Source organism: Cervus elaphus, chromosome 5 (genome assembly GCF_910594005.1).
Source record: "Cervus elaphus chromosome 5, mCerEla1.1, whole genome shotgun sequence".
NCBI classification, from domain to species: Eukaryota; Metazoa; Chordata; class Mammalia; order Artiodactyla; family Cervidae; genus Cervus; species Cervus elaphus.
In genome coordinates this window covers 106,103,864-106,122,535 of record NC_057819.1, presented here as the reverse complement: position 1 = coordinate 106,122,535, position 18,672 = coordinate 106,103,864, and the positions used below count along the sequence as shown (strand labels likewise).

At 44.1% G+C, this 18,672-nt stretch overlaps 1 protein-coding gene across 4 annotated transcripts in view; it reads right to left on the bottom strand.

Annotated features, from left to right (window-relative positions):
* ULK2 (unc-51 like autophagy activating kinase 2) overlaps positions 1-18,672 on the bottom strand; it is a 56,886-nt gene that overhangs the window by 15,810 nt on the left and 22,404 nt on the right. For all 4 annotated transcript variants that reach the window (XM_043903979.1, XM_043903978.1, XM_043903980.1 and 1 more), the window contains 4 exons: positions 13,146-13,317; positions 5,812-5,872; positions 2,596-2,733; positions 1,603-1,748 (listed from right to left, as the gene is read on the bottom strand). In XM_043903979.1, the coding sequence (XP_043759914.1) occupies positions 1,603-1,748; positions 2,596-2,733; positions 5,812-5,872; positions 13,146-13,317 (517 nt within the window). The remainder of the gene's footprint in view (positions 1-1,602; positions 1,749-2,595; positions 2,734-5,811; positions 5,873-13,145; positions 13,318-18,672) is intronic.

Sequence of the window (18,672 nt, the reverse complement as noted above, 5' to 3'; positions counted from 1 at the left end):
TGCACAGCCTGTATATTACAGCTGACAGAATTTAATTAGCAAAGATGTAGTTCAGCTTGTGCATGCTAAGTGGCCCGCATGCTGGGTGCTGGGCTCACTGAGACTGTAGAGCCCCACTGGGCCTGCCTGGAGAACAGAGTCCCGGGAGAGAGCCGGGCACACCCTCGATACCACAGGGCATGCCTTCATGACAAAGAATGTGAAGAGCTGGTCCCGAGGGTCCAGCCCATGGAGCTGCCGGGTCCCAGCGGCTGGCCCTCTACCCACCATGTTCCTGCCAAGGTCGCTCCCATGCTGCGCCAGCTGTGACTGCACGGGTCAGAGATCTGGATGGCATGGTGCCTGGGGATGCTCCTTCAGCCTGGGTGACATCTTCTCAGGACTCACTACCACCAGAACTCCTGCCCACTCCTCCTCCCTCCCCCACCCTTGGGGGTCAGGCTGATAGGTGGTCTGAAGGGCACCCACCGCTCCTGCTTCCTCCCTGATCTCCAGCAGGGTCTTCCCATGCACTCTCTGGAACGTTCTCTGCATCTACCTCTGGGAAGCCAAACTAACGAGAGGGACAGCCGGGGAAGACTTCAGGGAGCTTCGGCAGATGAGAGACACGTGTCCACCAAAAAGAAGAGGCACTGACTAAGTGTGGCTGGGCCTTGCCCCTGGAACTGGGAGAGAGCCCAAGGGTTACAGAGGGGATGAGGAAGGGCCATGGTTTTATTTGAAGAATATTTTTCAGCTAAAAATACTTTCAAAACCATTGCAACAGGGCAAGTGGTGATGTAACATTTTGACAAAATGTCACTAGGGTTCTGTTCTGTGACTGGGGCCCCTGGGCACTGCCACAGTCTCTTGCTCTCCCTCCTGCTGAGGCGTCTCCTCATGCCCTCTCGGTTTCCTCCAGCAGCTGTGACAGGGGATGCCAGCCCTCGTCTTGGAAGTATCTGTGTCTGTGTATGCTGGCCCTCCCTGTCCTGCTCCCCCCACATTTCTGCTGGGTGGCTGTCTCTCTCAGACTCTGCAATCTCAGTTGCTCTGGCCACTCCGATGTGTGTTCTCAAGTTGGAGCCTTTTCTCTGTCTCTGTTTTCCTGAAAATGTGGTTTGGGGTCTTTCTGTTGGGTTGGGATTTGCTGTTCTATGGCCTCCCAGGGTGCCCTGGGAGTGGTTTCCGAGCTCGCCCTGGTGCTGTACGTGGTGACCAGGAGAGGCAGGAGGAGCTACTGCCCCTGCCCCGCTGCAGCACGAGGGCCCCTGGTGGACACAGCCTGGCACAGTTACGTATACCACTGCCTTGTAACTCTCTTAAATCCTAGTGCCAAAGCAGGGCAGGCATTATATATGCTTTAACCTAGGGTATCTGATTTTGTGTTTAGAGATGCTTTTTATCCATAAGACCCATGGATACTATCATATTTCCAACAGTGCTCCAAATGGATTTACAGACCCTCAAGAAGGAGTTGGAGCAGTGGAGGGTTGGAGGGAGGGACATGGCTCCCTATCAGCTGGGACTCAAGGCCACCAACAGCTGGGCTCCTAAGGGACTGTCGTGTCACAGGTGTCATCATGAAAAAGGAGGGAAACAACTGCCACGTATTCTTCTTACCCAGAGGGGAAGGTGAGTAAGGCCTGGAAGAGCCAGTGGAGAGTCTTCGTCCTATGGCCGGAACCGCATCTGCCGGTGCTGGGGAGCAAGATCCCGGACGGAGGAAGCCCAGAGGGCTGGTGTTAGACCTTCGTACCGCTGCAGATCTGGGGAGAAATACAATTACTCCCTTGCTGGCAGCTTCCAGGATTTTATTTCCGTCTTTTTTCCTAAAGCTTCCAAACAGTATGCCGTGCAGTAGATTTTTTAAAGTATGGAGCAAGTTGTATGGAACAGACATCAAGTGTGTGAAATTACAGAGTGAGGTCTCCCTCCCACCTTGGATCCCTCCACTTAATTTCCAACACTTCCTCAGTCCTACTTAAAAGGTTACTGCTATGTTCATTTCTAATGTATCCTTCCAGAGTTCCTTAATTCAAATATGAATGTATCATGCATGTGGGCATGCATGCTAAGTCATTTCAGTCACTTTTGCAACCCCATGGACTGTAGCCCGTCAGACTCCTCTGTCCATGTGATTTTCCAGGCAAGAATACTGGAGTGGGTTGCCATGCCCTTCTCCAGGGGATCTTTCCGACCCAGGGATCAAACCCGCATCTCGTGAGTCTCCTGCGTTGGCTGCTGCTGCTGCTAAGTCACTTCAGTCGTGTCCGACTCTGTGCAACCCCACAGACATCAGCCCATCAGGCTCTTCTGTCCCTGGGATTCTCCAGGCAAGAATACTGGAGTGGGTTGCCATTTCCTTCTCCCCCTGCATTGGCAGGTGGGTTCTTTACCACCAGCACCGTATCACACTATATGAATTACCCAGCCAAGCTTAAACATCATTTAAATGGATCCACTACAAAAACATTCATCATTATTCAATTTTCTACACCTCCAGCACATACCCATGTTAGAGAGTAGTCAGCTATGGAAAGTGACGAACCTTCATTAACAAAGGACTTTAAAAGACAGGTGGAGGAACTGGGAAAGGGGCGAGTGCCCACCTACCGTGGAGAGCCATGTAGATTTGTGCTGGAGCCAGCAGTGGAGGTGAGGTTCTGCTCTATGCGCTGGTAGTTCCTCACCTGCGTGGGGACGGGAATGGGGGCAGCTGCGCTGTGTGGGGACACGGAGGGCTGGCACTGCCTGCAGACACGAGTCATGAAAAAGGAAAGAAATCCAGTGAAACCACTCTCCTTCCACTCGACCCACTGGTGACATTGAGAAAACTCTAGAAGAAGCCAAGTGATCACATCTGAATGCGAACAAGAAATGATCTTAAATATATATATATAGCCGAAAACATCACACCTGTCATTTCAAGAAGTCTCCTGGCTTGCACACACACACTGAGGAGGAAGATGTGCAGCCAGAAGGGGACACACACCCCTCTACAGCAATAGGAAGGGCCCACGGCCGGCACAGCGCCGCTTCAGCTGCTTACCTTCTGCGGCTCATTCTCATGTGATCAAGAGGAAAAATGCTTCTAGGAAACTATGCTGGGTAAAAGAACAGGAAATTCAAGAGCAGAGATGCCTGGAATGTTTACAAAAGTTATGAGTGCAGTAAGCATTCTCAGGAACTGGGACTTTGATGAAGACTAAAAACATACTGTGTGACTCCCAGCACACAACTCATGTGAGATCCACACTGTGCAGCACAGCTGGTTTCTTTCCTTGCTTTTCACAAATTCAGAAATGGCATGTCCTTAGATGACCTTCAATGCAATCTACAACATCGGGGGGGGGGCCCTAGGCCTTAAGAAAGAATGAGTGATTTCATTCTTTTGCCTTTCCTTAATTCTGAAGAAGCCACAAAATCTCCCACTTTTGCCTAGTTACAATATTAGAGAGAGAAAGAGATGATATATTTAGTTATTTAAATAAAAAATCAATGAAACTGATAAACCCTTGGTGATATTAACTAAGGATAAAAGAGAAAAGACTCAAAATCGTAAATTAAAGAAAGGTCATAACTAATGCCACCTAGAATATACAGATAAATCCTACAAATACACAACCTACCAAGACTGGATCACGAAGAAAGAAAACCTAAATAGATCTATTACTAGTAACGAGACTGAACCATTAACTGAAAACCTCCCAAAAGAGAAAAATCTAGGACCATATGGCTTCACTGGTGGATTCTAGCAGTTAAAGACTTAACCAAACAACACTCAAACTCCTCCAAAAATTGAAGAGGGGGGATCACTTCCAAACTCATCCCATGAGTTCAGCATTACCCTAGTACAAAAGCCAGACACAGATACTATAGGAAAAGAAAACTACAGAATATCCCTGATGAAATCTGAAGTGAAAATCCTCAACAAAATACTAGCAAACTAAATTCAAGATTATGTCAAAAGGATCAAACACTATGATCAAACAGGATTTACAGTATACCATAATTAACAGAACAAAGGACAAAAACCACACAATCGTCATAAATGATGCAGCATTTGTCAACATCCAACACCCTTTCATGATAAAAACTACTAAATAAAACAGGAATAAAAGGAAATTATCTCAACAATAATAAAGGTATATATGAAAAGCCCACAGCTGACAACATATTTAATGGTGAAAGACAGAAAGCCTTTCCTCTATGATCAGGGATGAGTTAAGAATGGCCTCTCTCAACAATTCTATTCACTATAGAATTCCTAGCCAGAGCAATTGGGCAAGAAAAAGAAATAAAAGACATTCAAACTGGAAAGGAAGAAATAAAATTATCTCTTCACAGACAGCATGATCGTAAATGTAGAAAACTAAAGATTTCACATACAAGGGAAAAAAAAAGACATCAGAACTAGTAAACTCAGCAAAGTTGCACGATATAAAAGCAACAAACAGAAAAATCAGTTGTATTTTCCATATATTAACAACAAATAATCCAAAAAGGAAATTAAGACAACAATCTCACTGATACTAGTATCAAAAAGAATAGAATTGAGAAATAAGTCTAACCAAGGAGATGAAAGACTTGCATGATAAAAACTACAAAACATTGTTAAATGTAATTAAAGAAGACACCTCATATTCATAGATTGGAAAACTTAATATTGAGATGTCAACAGTAATACCCAAAGTGTTTTATACAGATTAGTGCTGTCCCTATCAAAATCCCAATGGCTATTTTTATATAAATAGAAAAAAAAATCTATCCTAAAATTCATATGGACTCTGCATGGACCCTGAATAGTCAGAATAATCATGGAAAATAATAAAATTGGAGGTCTCAGTCTTTTTATTTATATTTTAGGCTGTGCCACATGGGCTTGATGGAGAAGGCAATGGCAACCCACTCTGGTACTCCTGCGTGGAAAATCCCATGGACGGAGGAGCCTGGTAGGCTGCAGTCCACGGGGTCACTAAGAGTCAGACATGACTGAGCGACTTCACTTTCACTTTTCACTTTCATGCACTGGAGAAGGAAATGGCAGCCCACTCCAGTGTTCTTGCCTGGAGAATCCCAGGGACAGGGGAGCCTGGTGAGCTGCCATCTATGGGGTTGCACAGAGTTGGACACGACTGAAGCAACTTAGCAGCAGCAGCATGGGCTTGAGGGATCTTAGTTCCCAAATCAGGGATTGAACCCAAGTCCATGGCACTGAAAGTGCCAAGTCCTAAGCACTAAACCACCAGGGAATTCCGAGAGATCACATACTCCTTGATTTCAAAACATACTACAAAGCTACAGTAGTCAAAACAGTGTGGCACTGGCATAAAGACAGACCTATAGACCAACAGAGAACTCAGAAACAAACTCTTGCATTTATGAATAAGTGATCTTTGACAAGGGTGCCAACATCACTCAATGGAGAAAGGAGAGTCTCTTCAGCAAATAGTGCTGGGAAAACTAGATATCCACCAGCCAAAATTGAAACTGGACCCATCTCTCATGCCACATACAAAAACCACCTAAAAACAGATTAAAGATCTAAATACAACAACATAATGTACAACCATACATCCACGTGGAGACCATATATGGAGACCTATTGTACAACACTGTGAATAAACTTAATGCTGTTTATGAACTCAAACTGAAAAATAGTTAAGACAGCAATTTTTCATTTTTTTTTTTACAATTTTAAAAAATGTTTAAAGAAAGAAACCGTTGTGAAACAAAATAAATTTTAGAATCAAGAATAGAATTCTGTAACTTCACTCAAACACACAAAAAATATGAAAAAAATGTTTAGTGAAATACATGCAGACATACCCTCCACACACCAAGAACTCATTAGAAGCACGTCTGCCAGCAGTTCCGATTGGCATATCATCTGAAGAAAAAAAGAGAAAAATACAACCAGTTTTGCTAAACCACCTGCTTAAAAGCGTTTATTGTTCCAATTTGACTATTAGGAAACAATTTGATCACAATACAAATTTACCATTTGCTTATGTTGTGATTTTGCAACAATAAGCTAGTAGGGAACACTGCACCCAGTTGAACTCACAGGCTGCCAACATCAGGTTTTTTCAAGGTAAACTGTCATGCTTATTGCAACGAGTATGTATTTCTCCACCATTTAATATGTGCAAAATCCGTGCTACTGTTTTTACCATGTTCGTTTCACATGTCACTGACAAAGGTTTTGGGTGTTGTTCTCCTAACCCCAGTTTGCCATAAACACTGTGGGCTTTACTGAACTACTCTGCAGAGTGTGGTGACTTAAGAACATGTGTGTCACCTTCTAGTACAGCTGCCTGCACCCCGAGTCCAGTTCACTCTAACGCTGGAGCATCCCCACTCCTGCATGACACTCTCCTGGGTCTTGCATGGGTGGCTGAACAAGATGTCATGAAGCTGGGCCTCTCGGACACAGATGCCACAGGGAGTCTTCATGCTCAGACATCACCCATCTACGGGAACAGAGTGCAGCTCAGAACACAGGGTCTCTCATCCCTTACCACCTCTACACCCATCAGATCACACTGCCCTGTGTGACCTTTACATGGCTGCAAAGGTATAATTCATATGTGCTGATATGAAATAGTACTGTTGACTAATAATATAAATTTTTAAAAATAAACTATGGTAACTTCAAATACTCAAAAAGGAAAAAAATACTCACAAACCTCCCTTTGAATGAATACTCACAAACCTTCCTACATGCAACTGAGGAATATCAATACATTTATTTTTGTCCCTGCTGTCATGAAGCTTACACTCTAGTAGTGAAAAAAGGTTAACAGTAGCAGGAAGTGATAAGATGTATAAAAGGAAAATAAGTCAGGGTAAGGGGATAGAGAGGGCCACAAAGAAGTCAGTTTTAAAGACAACAGTTGCCCAAGGGTAATGGAGAAAACAGGGCAGAGGGGACAGGGTTGGAAGCTGGAGTTTACCTCTCCATTTTGCAGCTTTGAGTTTGGAATCATGTATCACTGTGAAACAAAACTAAGAAGAAAAGAACAATCCCTAGAAATCAAAAATAAAATGAAGTGATGGAACCTAATCATGTATCAGCTCGGTAACATAACTACCAGAGGGGAATGCTTTCAAGTGACTTTAAACTCGGAAATTTAATTGAACATTCCTAATGGCTAACCAAAGAGCCTCTTGATGAAAGTGAAAGAGGAGAGTGAAAAAGTCGGCTTAAAGCTCAACATTCAGAAAACTAAGATCATGGCATCCAGTCCCATCACTTCATGGCAGATAGATGGGGAAACAGTGGAAACAGTGGCTGAGTTTATTTTTCTGGGCTCCAAAATCACTGCAGATGGTGATTGCAGCAACGAAATTAAAAGACACTTACTCCTTGGAAGGAAAGTTATGACCAATCTAGACAGCATATTAAAAAGCAGAGACATTACTCTGCCAACAAAGGTCTGTCTAGTCAAGGCTATGGTTTTTCCAGTGGTCACGTATGGATGTGAGTTGGACTATAAAGAAAGCTGAGTGCCGAAGAACTGATGCTTTTGAACTGTGGTGTTGGGGAAGACTCTTGAAAGTCCCTTGGACTGCAAGGAGATCCAACCAGCCCATCCTAAAGGAGATCAGTACTGGGTGTTCATTGGAAGGACTGATGTTGAAGCCAATACTTTGGCCACCTGATGCAAAGAGCTGACTCATTGGAAAAGCCCCTGATGCTGGGAAAGACTGAGGGCAGGAGGAGAAGGGGACGACAGAGGATGAGATGGTTGGATGACTTCATCGACTTGATGGACATGGGTTTGGGTGGACTTCGGGAGTTGGTGATGGACAGGGAGGCCTGGCGTGCTGCGGTTCATGGGGTCGCAAAGAGTCGGCCACGACTGAGCGACTGAACTAACTAATGGCTGAGTCTTTGTTGGGGGATTTGAGCAGCCCCTCAAAAAGGAAGCTGTCTGAGACAATGACTCAGACTGATGACCCAGTGTAGACTCACTGTCCATAAGATCCGCCACACACGAAGCTTTCAAATAACATCTTAACTGCTAATTCTAAATTATGAGCACATGACCATCACCAAACATTCAAAGAAAGAATCTAAATGAAAAACTAGACTCTAAAACAAACTGGAGGAAAAAAAGAACTAAACATTTTACAGCGAAAAGTTTTAAAATGTATATAATTAAGTGTGTTCAGAGAGAAAACAGTGCATCTTGAAACAAAAATAACAATACTGAGAGGGAGATAAAAAGAACTTCTAAAAATTGAAAAGATGAGAGCATAATAAGTGAAAAACCCAATAGAAGATTAATGAAATAAAATTCACATTTTATGGCAAGGCAAGAGAAATTTAAAACAAAAGTTCTCTCTGCTCATCTGGGTCTCCTCCCTTCCTTTTAGTGGATATTTTGCACCTGCATTAACCAGACCTCCTTAGGAAATAACCTTCCCTCTTAATCTTGTAAGGGGTCATCACAACAACCCACCACTGGCTTTTTACATGCAGACCTGGATTGGGTAGCTAACAACATGTCATTTGATGTACAGCCCCTATATAATTGTGCTTTGACCAGTAACAACTAGAACAGTCCTTATTAACTTTTCATCAAGAGAACATTTAGGAAACTTTCCTAAAAGTAGAGCAATACAACAAAAAGATGAAAAATCAGACAAAGAAGGTTAAGAAAATCAGGAGTATGCTCAGGTATGTGTTACATTAGTAGTGTTAAGTTGTACAGATGTTTTAAATGTTTCCTTCGGAGACCTCCAGTTCCTGATTTCACATGTAAGGAGCTTGGAAGTCACCCTTCCATATTGATAAGTGAAAACTCTTTTTGGCTCCAGAGGAGACAGGAGGACCCTGGGCGAAGAGATGTCCCCAAGACTGCAGAAACAGGCACACACAGAGAGGACTGGCTTCCCTGGGAAGGGACTCATCAACCGAAACAACTATGGAAACCAGAGCCAGGGCAGGAACACCTGAGTGAGAACTGACAACTTGCTGGAGCCTCGGGGCAGACAGCTCTGAAAGCTGAAAACTCCAGTGAGACACAGTCATAGGAGCAGCACAGGGCTGTCAGACTGACCTCTGGGAGCCCAGGCAGACTGCCACAGTAAATGTGGAGAAAGATACTTTCCTGCCTGGAGTGGGGGAGGGGGCTTCTGTGGAACAAGGCCAGTCCTCAAGGGACATGTACTAACCCGAGTTCACCGGCTGGGGCTGAACTCAGAGCCTCAGTGACCTGGAGATGGGGAACCCCCAACTCCAGGCCCCTCCAGCCACCCTGTCCCACTTCAGACAAGAGAAGAAATGTGAAATAGCTCTGAAGTTCACAAACCAAAGGCTCAGGCTCCATGAAAGTGTGTGAAAGTCTCTCAGCCATGTCCGACTCTATGCTCCATGAAAGGCAGAGCCTTAACCACAGGGCTGCCTCCTCCTCACCACATCATTAACGACCACAGCTCTAACGGCCTGTGGACAGCACTTACCTACCCTACCCCAGCCCTCGATATGTCAGATGCAACTATCTAGACACAAGTACAAACCACATCAAAGGCAAAAAAACACCCTGAAGAGGCAGAGCATCAGAACCAGACACAGTGGGGATGCTGGGATCCCCAGATCCAGAATTTAAAATGATGATGATTATCATGTGTGTGTGCTCTCAGTCGTGTCCGACTTTTGTGACCATAGGAACTGTGGCCCACCAGATTCCTCTGTCCATGGCATTTCCCTCGCAAGAATACTGGAGTGGGCTGCCATTTCCTTCTCCGAATGGATTAATATACTAAGGGCTCTAATGGAAAAAGCAGACAGCACACAAGAACACATGGGGAATAAAAGCAGAGATGGAAATCCTAAGAAAGAACCAAGAAGAAATGCTAGAGATAAAAAACACTGTAACAGGAATGAAGAACGTCTCTGGGAGGCTTATTAGTAGACTGGGCATGTTTGAGGAAAGGATCTCTGAGCCAGAGGATTATTTCAACAAAATCCTTGAAAACCAAAAAATAAAGACTTAAAAAAAAAAAAAGAACAGAATATCCAAGGTCTGTGGGACAACTGCAAAAGGTGTAACATGTGCAAAATGGTGATTCCAGTAGGAGAAGAGAGAGAGGAACAGAAGGAACTATCTGAAACAATGAGAATTTCCCCAGATTAATGTCACTCATCAAGCCCCAGATCTAGGAAGCTCAGAGAACACTCAGCAGGGTAAATGCCCCAAACAACTACACACTGGCATGTTATTTTAAAATTCTAGAAAATCAAAAATAAAGAAAAAATGCTGAAAGAAGCCAGAGGAGAGAAACACCTACAGAGGAATAAAAACAGAATTACAGACTTCTCTGAAACCTCAAAAATCAAAAGAGAGTGGAACCAAATACTTAAGGTATTGAGAGAAATAAACCACCAACTTAGGATTTCATACCCTGCAAAATTATTCTCCAAAATGAAGGAGAAATATAGACTCTCAGACAAGCAAAGATTGAGGGGACTTGTTGCCAGTAAATCTGCCTTGCAAGAAGTTCTTTAAAAGAAAAATAATATAGATCAGAAAACTGAACCTACACAAAGCAAGGAAGGAATAGGTGAAAGTAAAACGAAAACTTTTAATTTTGATTATTCTTAACTGATCTAATAGGTAACAGTTTGTTCAACAGCAACGATGTACTCAGTTATGTGTGCTTCCCTCCATGCCCTATGTGTATACATATATATATATATATATATGCTTGTGTATGCTTATATATAAGTGAAATTAATGACAACAAAGATACAGGGAGGAAGGAATTAGGGTTATTTTGTTATTATAAGATACCCACAATATTCATAAATGGTATGGTGTATTTCAAAATGGACATGGATTAGTTACACATGTATACTGCAAATCTAAGACAAATCAACCACTCAAAAAAATAAAAAAGAAGTATAACTGATATCTAAGAAAGGAAAGAAAATAGAACCTTAATAAATGGTCAATTAAAACCACAAAAGGTAGAAAAAGAGTAGAAGACAAACAGGAAGGCAGATCAAGGACAACAATAGAAAACATGAATGTGGTAGGCACTAATCCATGTGTATCATCAATAATCACTTTTAACATCAATGGTTGCACAGGTAAAAGAGGTTTCAAAGAAGACATATGGGGGGCCAACAGGTACATGAAAAGGTGCTCAACGTGGCTAATTATCAGAGAAACGCAAATCAAAACCACAGTGAGGTAATCACCTCACGCCAGTCTGAAGGCTCCTATCACCAAGACTACACATCATAAATGCTGGAGAGGGTGTGGGAGAAAGGAACCCTCCTACACTCTACACTGTAAAGATTCTGTCACTGAACACGTCTTAGAGAATCAACACAATTCCAATCAAAATCCCCAAATGGCTTTTTTGTAGCATTTTCAAGTCAAAATTAAACTACATGGGGGGAAAGGGGCCAAGAATAGCCTGGGTGATTCCACAGAATTCTTGGGTGCCCCCTCACCTTCACCTCTGACCCCATATTACACACACACAATGAAACAAATCCTTTATATAAGCCTGATGGGGCATGTCTGGGATTGCATATAAATGAGGAAAAGACAGAACATTCAATAAATAATCCTGGGGTAACTGATAGAACTCTTATCATCTATACAAATGAGTTTCAGGTAAAGTTAAATATGGAAAAAATAATGAAAATCTCTAGAAGGCACCATGGTACTACTGGGGCGGCATGACAGGACACTGCTGCTAGTGGCTACAGGCTACAACTTGCTTGTACCAACATTTTGCACAGCTGAAGCTGTACATATCTACAACCACCTGGAGGAAATCTGGCACAAGGACATCTGTTACCACACATTCTGAACAGTAAAAAGATGGAAATGATCCAAGTCACAATCAGTAGGGAGATGGATAAACTATGGTTCAGTTGTACTATTTTTAATATAAAATTCATAAGTTAAAATGAACTAGATACACACCTAGCTATATATCTAGATACACAGCAAAAATAGGAATAAAAAAGCAAACTACAGAAACAAATATTCTATGTAACATTTACTTAAAACTGTAACATCACAAAAATATTTTTTTTTATATACAGGCATATTAGAATTGTAATATAAATCAAGAAGAAGAATATATCTCTGGCAAGATTAGAATGAGGCCAGGTGCTCTGTCTGTACCTACAGCATTGTATACCTTTAAAAAGACATCCAAAACATCCATGGCAAAATGGTGACATAAAATTAGCAGGTGGACCATTTGAGTATCTGCTGTATTATTTGGCTTGAAATATTTAACAATTTAAAACTTTTAATTACTTTTTCAGTAAGGTAAAACCACCACACAGGATGATTTCTAAAGGCAACTCCCAGCTCTCGGTGCTCTGGTCAGAACCTGCCACCTGCTATTACATGCTATGCATGATTCCCCTGCCCCAGCCAAGCAGCCCTAAAGTGTGTCTGGTCTGAGGTCGCAGCCTTCCTGACAGCTAGCAAGGGGCTAATGTAAGCAGCTATTAAATATGAATTTGACAAACATCCTGAGACCTCTTGACACAGACTTCTCCAGCTTCCTACATCTGCACACAGTCAACCTGATACTATTAAATCATTAAAGTCTTTAAGTTTCCAGCTCTTCTGATCCTACTCCTCTGCAGCCAAATCGTAGTTCCTTCTTTTTTATGGTTCTAACTTCTCTTCTCGTAGGTCTCCCAGTGCCCTGCACTACTCCACAGAATCCTGCCTTGGATTCAGGCAGCCTGGATTCTGCTTCCTTTATAAAACATCCTTCCTGTGTGTTTATGAAGCTCATTCCTGAACTCTGGCCAGCATCTCCTGAAGCACAGCCAGACTGTTTGTAAGACCTTTGACTCCCAGATTTTTTCCAAAAGAGGTCTTCCTTTAGATCCTTTCCTTAAATTTAATCTCTCTCATTCTGCTGGCTTCTCCACTCCTTTCTGTTTGGATACAAACAGAATTTGAGGTCATTTCCTGCAAAGTTTCCATCTACCTTCAGAATCCAAGGTTACTGTCACAGGAATGTAGGCATATAGTTCTGGGAATTTCATCAACTAAATAAAATGTCCATTTGGAAAGGTGTCCTACACACAAGAGCGTGACATAAAGGTTAAAAAATACTAGTCTAGTAAATTCAGAAATACAATGTGTACAAGCAGAAAAGATTCTCACATGAGTGGTCTGACGAGATGTTGTGTGGAACCAAAACAAAGTCATCCGTGTCACAAGAAGAGTTCTTGCTACTAGTACTGGCAGAATCTTTGGACACCTGGAGATAGTTGGGAGGACCCAATGGTGGGGAGGATAAGTTTTCTTCCTGAATATGCTGCATATCTGGAAGGGACTAAAATTAATAACATAAAATTAAAAGTGGCCTCAATAAAATGCAAGTCAGAACAGCCATTAGACTAAGGAATATTTTTTTCATGAAAGTGGCACAGAGTTCAATTTCATTGAAGATTTTAAAAATCTCTTTGGAAAACCTTTCCCTTAGAGATGCACAGTTTAAGGTGTGTTTGCATAACACCGTCTAAAATGCTTCCCAAAAGTGATACTTAAAACACATCACACCTCTTATCGCGTGCACAGGTCTGCCTCCCCTGAAAGGTCCGCTGTTAATCTGTATCATGTCCCATCCCCGCTTCAGCTCATGGCCTAGCAAAGCAGATACTCAATATCTGCTTACCTAATGACTAAAACAAAATGTCCAGGGACTTGAATGACATTCTGCACACAGTTTTCAATCTCCAATGAAGAAAAATTCTAAAAGGGAAAAGCCAAAAAAAAAAAGGAAAAAGCCAGAGGCTATGTTACACAGAAAAGTAACTAAATCAGTAAGGATAACTGTGTATAAGCACAGGGAATTACTAACACTTCCAGAAAAAAAGATTTAGAAAGCCTTACAGGTGTGGGTGTGTTCCTTTTGTTTTCTTTTTTGTCAGGGGAAGGAGTTGATTTGTGGAAGATAGACCTGTAAGGGATTTGTGGAAGATGGGACCATAAGGGAAGAAAAGCATATGAATATATTGAATAGATCCTTGGGCACAAGTAGCTATATTCCTCTTGGCACTTGCCTAGTTCAAAGACACAGTAGTCACAACTTTAACCGAATATCTTCATCATACAACAGTCTCCTAAAACAATGAACTTCGTAACTTACTGTGTTAGGTCCCCATTACCCTGTTTAACCTTTGTTTCTATTTAAGAAAAATACTACAAAATGCTCTGTAAAGCCCAGTTTTAACCCACTACTATTTCTTCAAATGTCACTGCACAGTGAAACCAGTCTCAAATCTCCTTATCACTTCTCTGTGTGTGTGACATATACATGATATAAATTCTCCTTATCACTTTTTGAATAGCACTTATGCTTCAAGGTTATAAACGGAGTGGAAGTTGGAGGAAGTAACATTACAGAGCACTCACCACGGGCTTTGCACTGAGCTTGCCACTGGGCCCTGTTAAGAGCTTTCCATGTATTATCTAACTCCAGCCCTATTCTGATATCCATTTCATACATAAACAAAACTCAGAAGAGAGAACAGGTGAGCGGGCCAGGTTCCAAGCACCTAACTCCACCAATTCTTCCCTGTGCCCTTGCTCCCCAGGCAGGGACTCTCTCAATGTCTCCCTTTGCTATTTATAAAATTACCTTCATCCACAGCCACCTGTGTGGAAGAGATGCTTCTCAGGTTCAAAGGTCATCTTCCACTAATTCTCTTCCCTCTTCAAGGACCCTGATCAACTCCCCTCTGCTTTCCCCTCTGCACACAAACATGTGTAATTTCTTCACATCTCAAATCAATATAACTCTCTCAATTACCATCTTATCTCCCTTTTTCACTTAACAATGTTTCTTGAAATTTCAGTTTTCACTGACTCAAATCCCTCACCTCCAAAGTATCACTTGCTGCTGCTGCTGCTGCTAAGTCACTTCAGTTGTGTCCAACTCTGCACGACCCCACAGACGGCAGCCCACCAGGCTCCTCCGTCCCCGGGACTCTCCAGGCAAGATCACTGGAGTGGGTTGCCATTTCCTTCTCCAATGCATGAAAGTGAAAAGTGAAGTCACTCAGTCATGTCCGACTCCTCGCAATCCCATGGACTGTAGCCTACAAGGCTCCTCTGTCCATGGGATTTTCCAGGCAAGAATACTGGAGTGGGTTGCGACTTCCTTCTCCAAAAGTATCACTTTACTCACCACAAGCCTCTTTTCTGCCTTCAACCCTCCAATGAAACTGCCTTTACTAAGCTTCCCAATGATTCCACTGCCAGGTCTGTGGACCCTCCGCTACTCCTTCAGGTACTGGACTCTGCTTCCCAGACACTGGGCCCCCAGCCCTCCATTCAGGGACCCTGCTCTCCGTTTCCCTTTCTACTTCTCAGTCTCTTTTGCCCCTCTAAGGAGACCGGTGGAGTATGAGTTTCCCCAGTGCCACCCTGGCCTCCAACCCTCACAGTTTATACCCACCTGGGGCCCACTGTCGCCTTCCTACATCAACTACCCCTGCAGAGTGCTGACTCCCGAGCTCAGATCTGCCTCTGGGCCTGCACATCACAGTGCATCATTCTTGTGCTCCCCTTCTAAGTGGCTCCATCAACTCACACAACTCAGGCCCCGTCAAGACCTTCCTCTTCCTTAGGTCCCAAATTCAAGCAATCTCTAAGCACTGCAGACTCCTCATCCTGCTCTTCCTGGCCCCTTGTCCTTTCCTTTCCTACTGCTGACTTAGTTCAGGCCCTCATTCTCAAAAACAAACAAAGCAAACCCAAAAACAGTGCAATGGTCACAGGCTGTTCTCGTTGCTCTAGGAGAGAGGCCTCTCTTCTGATCTTCCATCCAATCCCCCACCTGCTTACAGAGGAATTTATTTGCTAAAACACACAGTGGATCAGGTCACACCTCCACTTAAAGCCACTCAAAATGTCTCAGCACACACAGCCTGCTCTGCTTATAGCCCAGATTCTGCCAGGACGCAGACTGGCCCCACCCCGGCTCCACTCACCCCCCAGCACATCACCTTGTTCTCTGCACCCTCAGGCTGGGCCATGAGAGGAGCCTGTCCCACAGTGCTTCCTGCAACGTCAGAGGGTTCAGCTCTGTACAGCGTGGCGGCCATCAGTTATAGCTGGCTATGAACATGTGACATGTAGCCAGGAAGACTACCTAGTTGAATCTGCAAATCACTTAATTCTAACAAACATACGTGGCCATGGTGGGCTACAGACTGCTGCAACAGGTCATGGTTCCATGGGGATTCCTCTGCTTACATTACCACTCTTACAAATTCAAAACTTAGCTCAATGTCTCTGCTGAGGGTCCCTGCAAGCTCTCAGTCTGATGTCATGGCCTCATCTCTAGTCCCACAAGCAAGAAGAGGCATGAGGCATCTGCCTCCCACAGGCTGCTCCACCGGCCTCTCCTCCACACAACCAAACCCAGAGCTGCTCAACAAAGGGACCTGCCCTGTCACTGGTATCAACCAAAACTTCACACAAAGTGGGCATTAAAGACATTTAATTAAAAGAGTAGATATTTAAGAAGTATTATCTACATAGCATTTAGCTTATAGCCAGTATCAGATCTAACAGAATTATTTGAAATTTTTTGTTCCAGTTTTTGTTTTTCACCTTTCAAAGACTTCTCTGGAGTAAAGTAGCAGCTGGGTATTTTGGGAGAATGTAAAGAACAGACTGTCACACGGGCGTGCCTGCCTGCATCCCCCTCAGAACAGGAGTCCAGCCCAGCCCCAGGAGGGAAGGAGTGCATGCAGGATGTCACCTCACTGTTGCGGATTTATGTTGACACAAGGCCTATCAGATCACTCCACTTTCTAATCTCTAATTGGAAATTATACAGAAACATTCCTGCTCTCCTTTTTATTTCCAGATTTGTTATTTTCACTTCAAGCATGAGCTCTTCATAAAGGCCTTCTAAAAAAAGGTTTTTCCACCAAAGTTCTGGGGCTTCCCAGGTGGTGCTAGTGGTAAAGAACCCACCTGCTAATGCAGGAGATATAAGAAACTCAATCCGTGGGTTCAGTGTAGGAGACATAAGAGACTCAACCCCTGGGTCGGGAAGATCCCTGGAGGAAGGCATGGTAACCCACTCCAGCATCCTTGCCTGGAGAATCCCATGGACAGAAGAGCCTGGCAGGTTACAGTCCATAGGGCTGCAAAGAGTCAGACATGACTGAAGCAACTTGGCACGCACACGCAAAGTTCTGAGCATTTATAATAACTACGCCTCCCTTCCCCGCCACGTCTTCTCCCTGGTCCGCTCTTCCAGCAGCCCAAGCACTCCTCATTTGCTCTCCCTTTCAACACGTCTCATCCAACAAAAACCCAATAAGCTGTGTCCTGTCAAAGCACTCTCCCACTGTGTTCCCCTGGTGACCCCTCTCTGTCTCCTCCCACGGTTGTCCAACCACCCTGCAGGCCTCCCTACACCCAGGTCCTCCCCTGCCCCGCCCCCTCCAGCACACTGTGCTCTCTACACCCCGTGTCACCTTGCATCATGTACATACTCCATCACGGCAGCTACAGTCATCATGTACCCACCACGTACCACCACCCACCCTGCAACCAGAGGGTAACCAGGCCTATGTTACGAATGAGGAGCTGACCTGCCCAGCAGGTTACAGGAGCAAGCAGCAGGGCCAGACACAGTCTGCAGTCTCTCCCTGACAGTGTACTTCCTCAGACTCTTCCCACTCACTCTAGATTCAGTGTTTTTCTTTATTCCAGACTGAAACAGGAAATATATGACACTTTTTTCCCCTCTTAAGTCTTTAAATCCATGGGAATATAACGTAAGTCTTCTTAGCCCTCTGCCTTTCTATTTGGTCTGAGTCGGCAGGCTGTGCAGAAGGGCTTTGCCAGTGTTAGGGCTCAGTCATGTGCCACAGGCTGCTCCAGCCTCTGCCTTTACCAGGGGCCATCGGGTCTCCCTGGAAAGCAGGAATAACAGCACCTGCCACTGCCTGAGTATTACTGTGTGCCGAGCAGTGCGGTCAGTGCTTTTCCTCTTTATCCTTAAAAATGCCACGAAGCATGTAACTTACGCTCACTTTACTTAGGCTCAGAGAGACTGAGTCACTTGTCACAGGCAACATGGCGAGTCACGAACGTGGACATGTCCAAGCCCAGACTCTTGAGTAGCAGGCTGCTAACCCCCAGCCAGCTTCCTGTGCAGCTCCCCAGCCCCACTGCCAGCAGAAGTCAAGAAATGCGTGTCTGCAGGCCAATCTGAAAAATGCCCGAAGAGGCTGACACAATGGTCTCTGGACTTTGACTTGTGAAAAGTTTCAAGGTCACAACTCTCAGGCAGCAAGAGAGATGTGGGGGGAAGTCCAGGAAAGCACAGAAGAGGGAAAGGCAAGACCCAGGGGAGCAAAGCAGGAGGAAGGAGTTCTCAGGACCAGGAAGAAGCACTGAGACTGGAGGGAGGGGGCTGCAGGGGAGCAGCTCACAGGGCCTGTCGCCATGACGACAGGGTCTCAGGCCCAAAGGGCACTCCTCTACCACTGGAGTTCTCTGTGTACTAACTTTCCAGATTGATATTTATGATGTTCATAAAATAAATACAAAGCTACCTATCTATCTGTCACGGTGAAACCCTTCCCAACCTTACTGAGCATGAGAAAGTGAGAGCACTGTGTTCCTGGTTCAGAGGAAGGCAGCCCTGAGAGGTACCGTG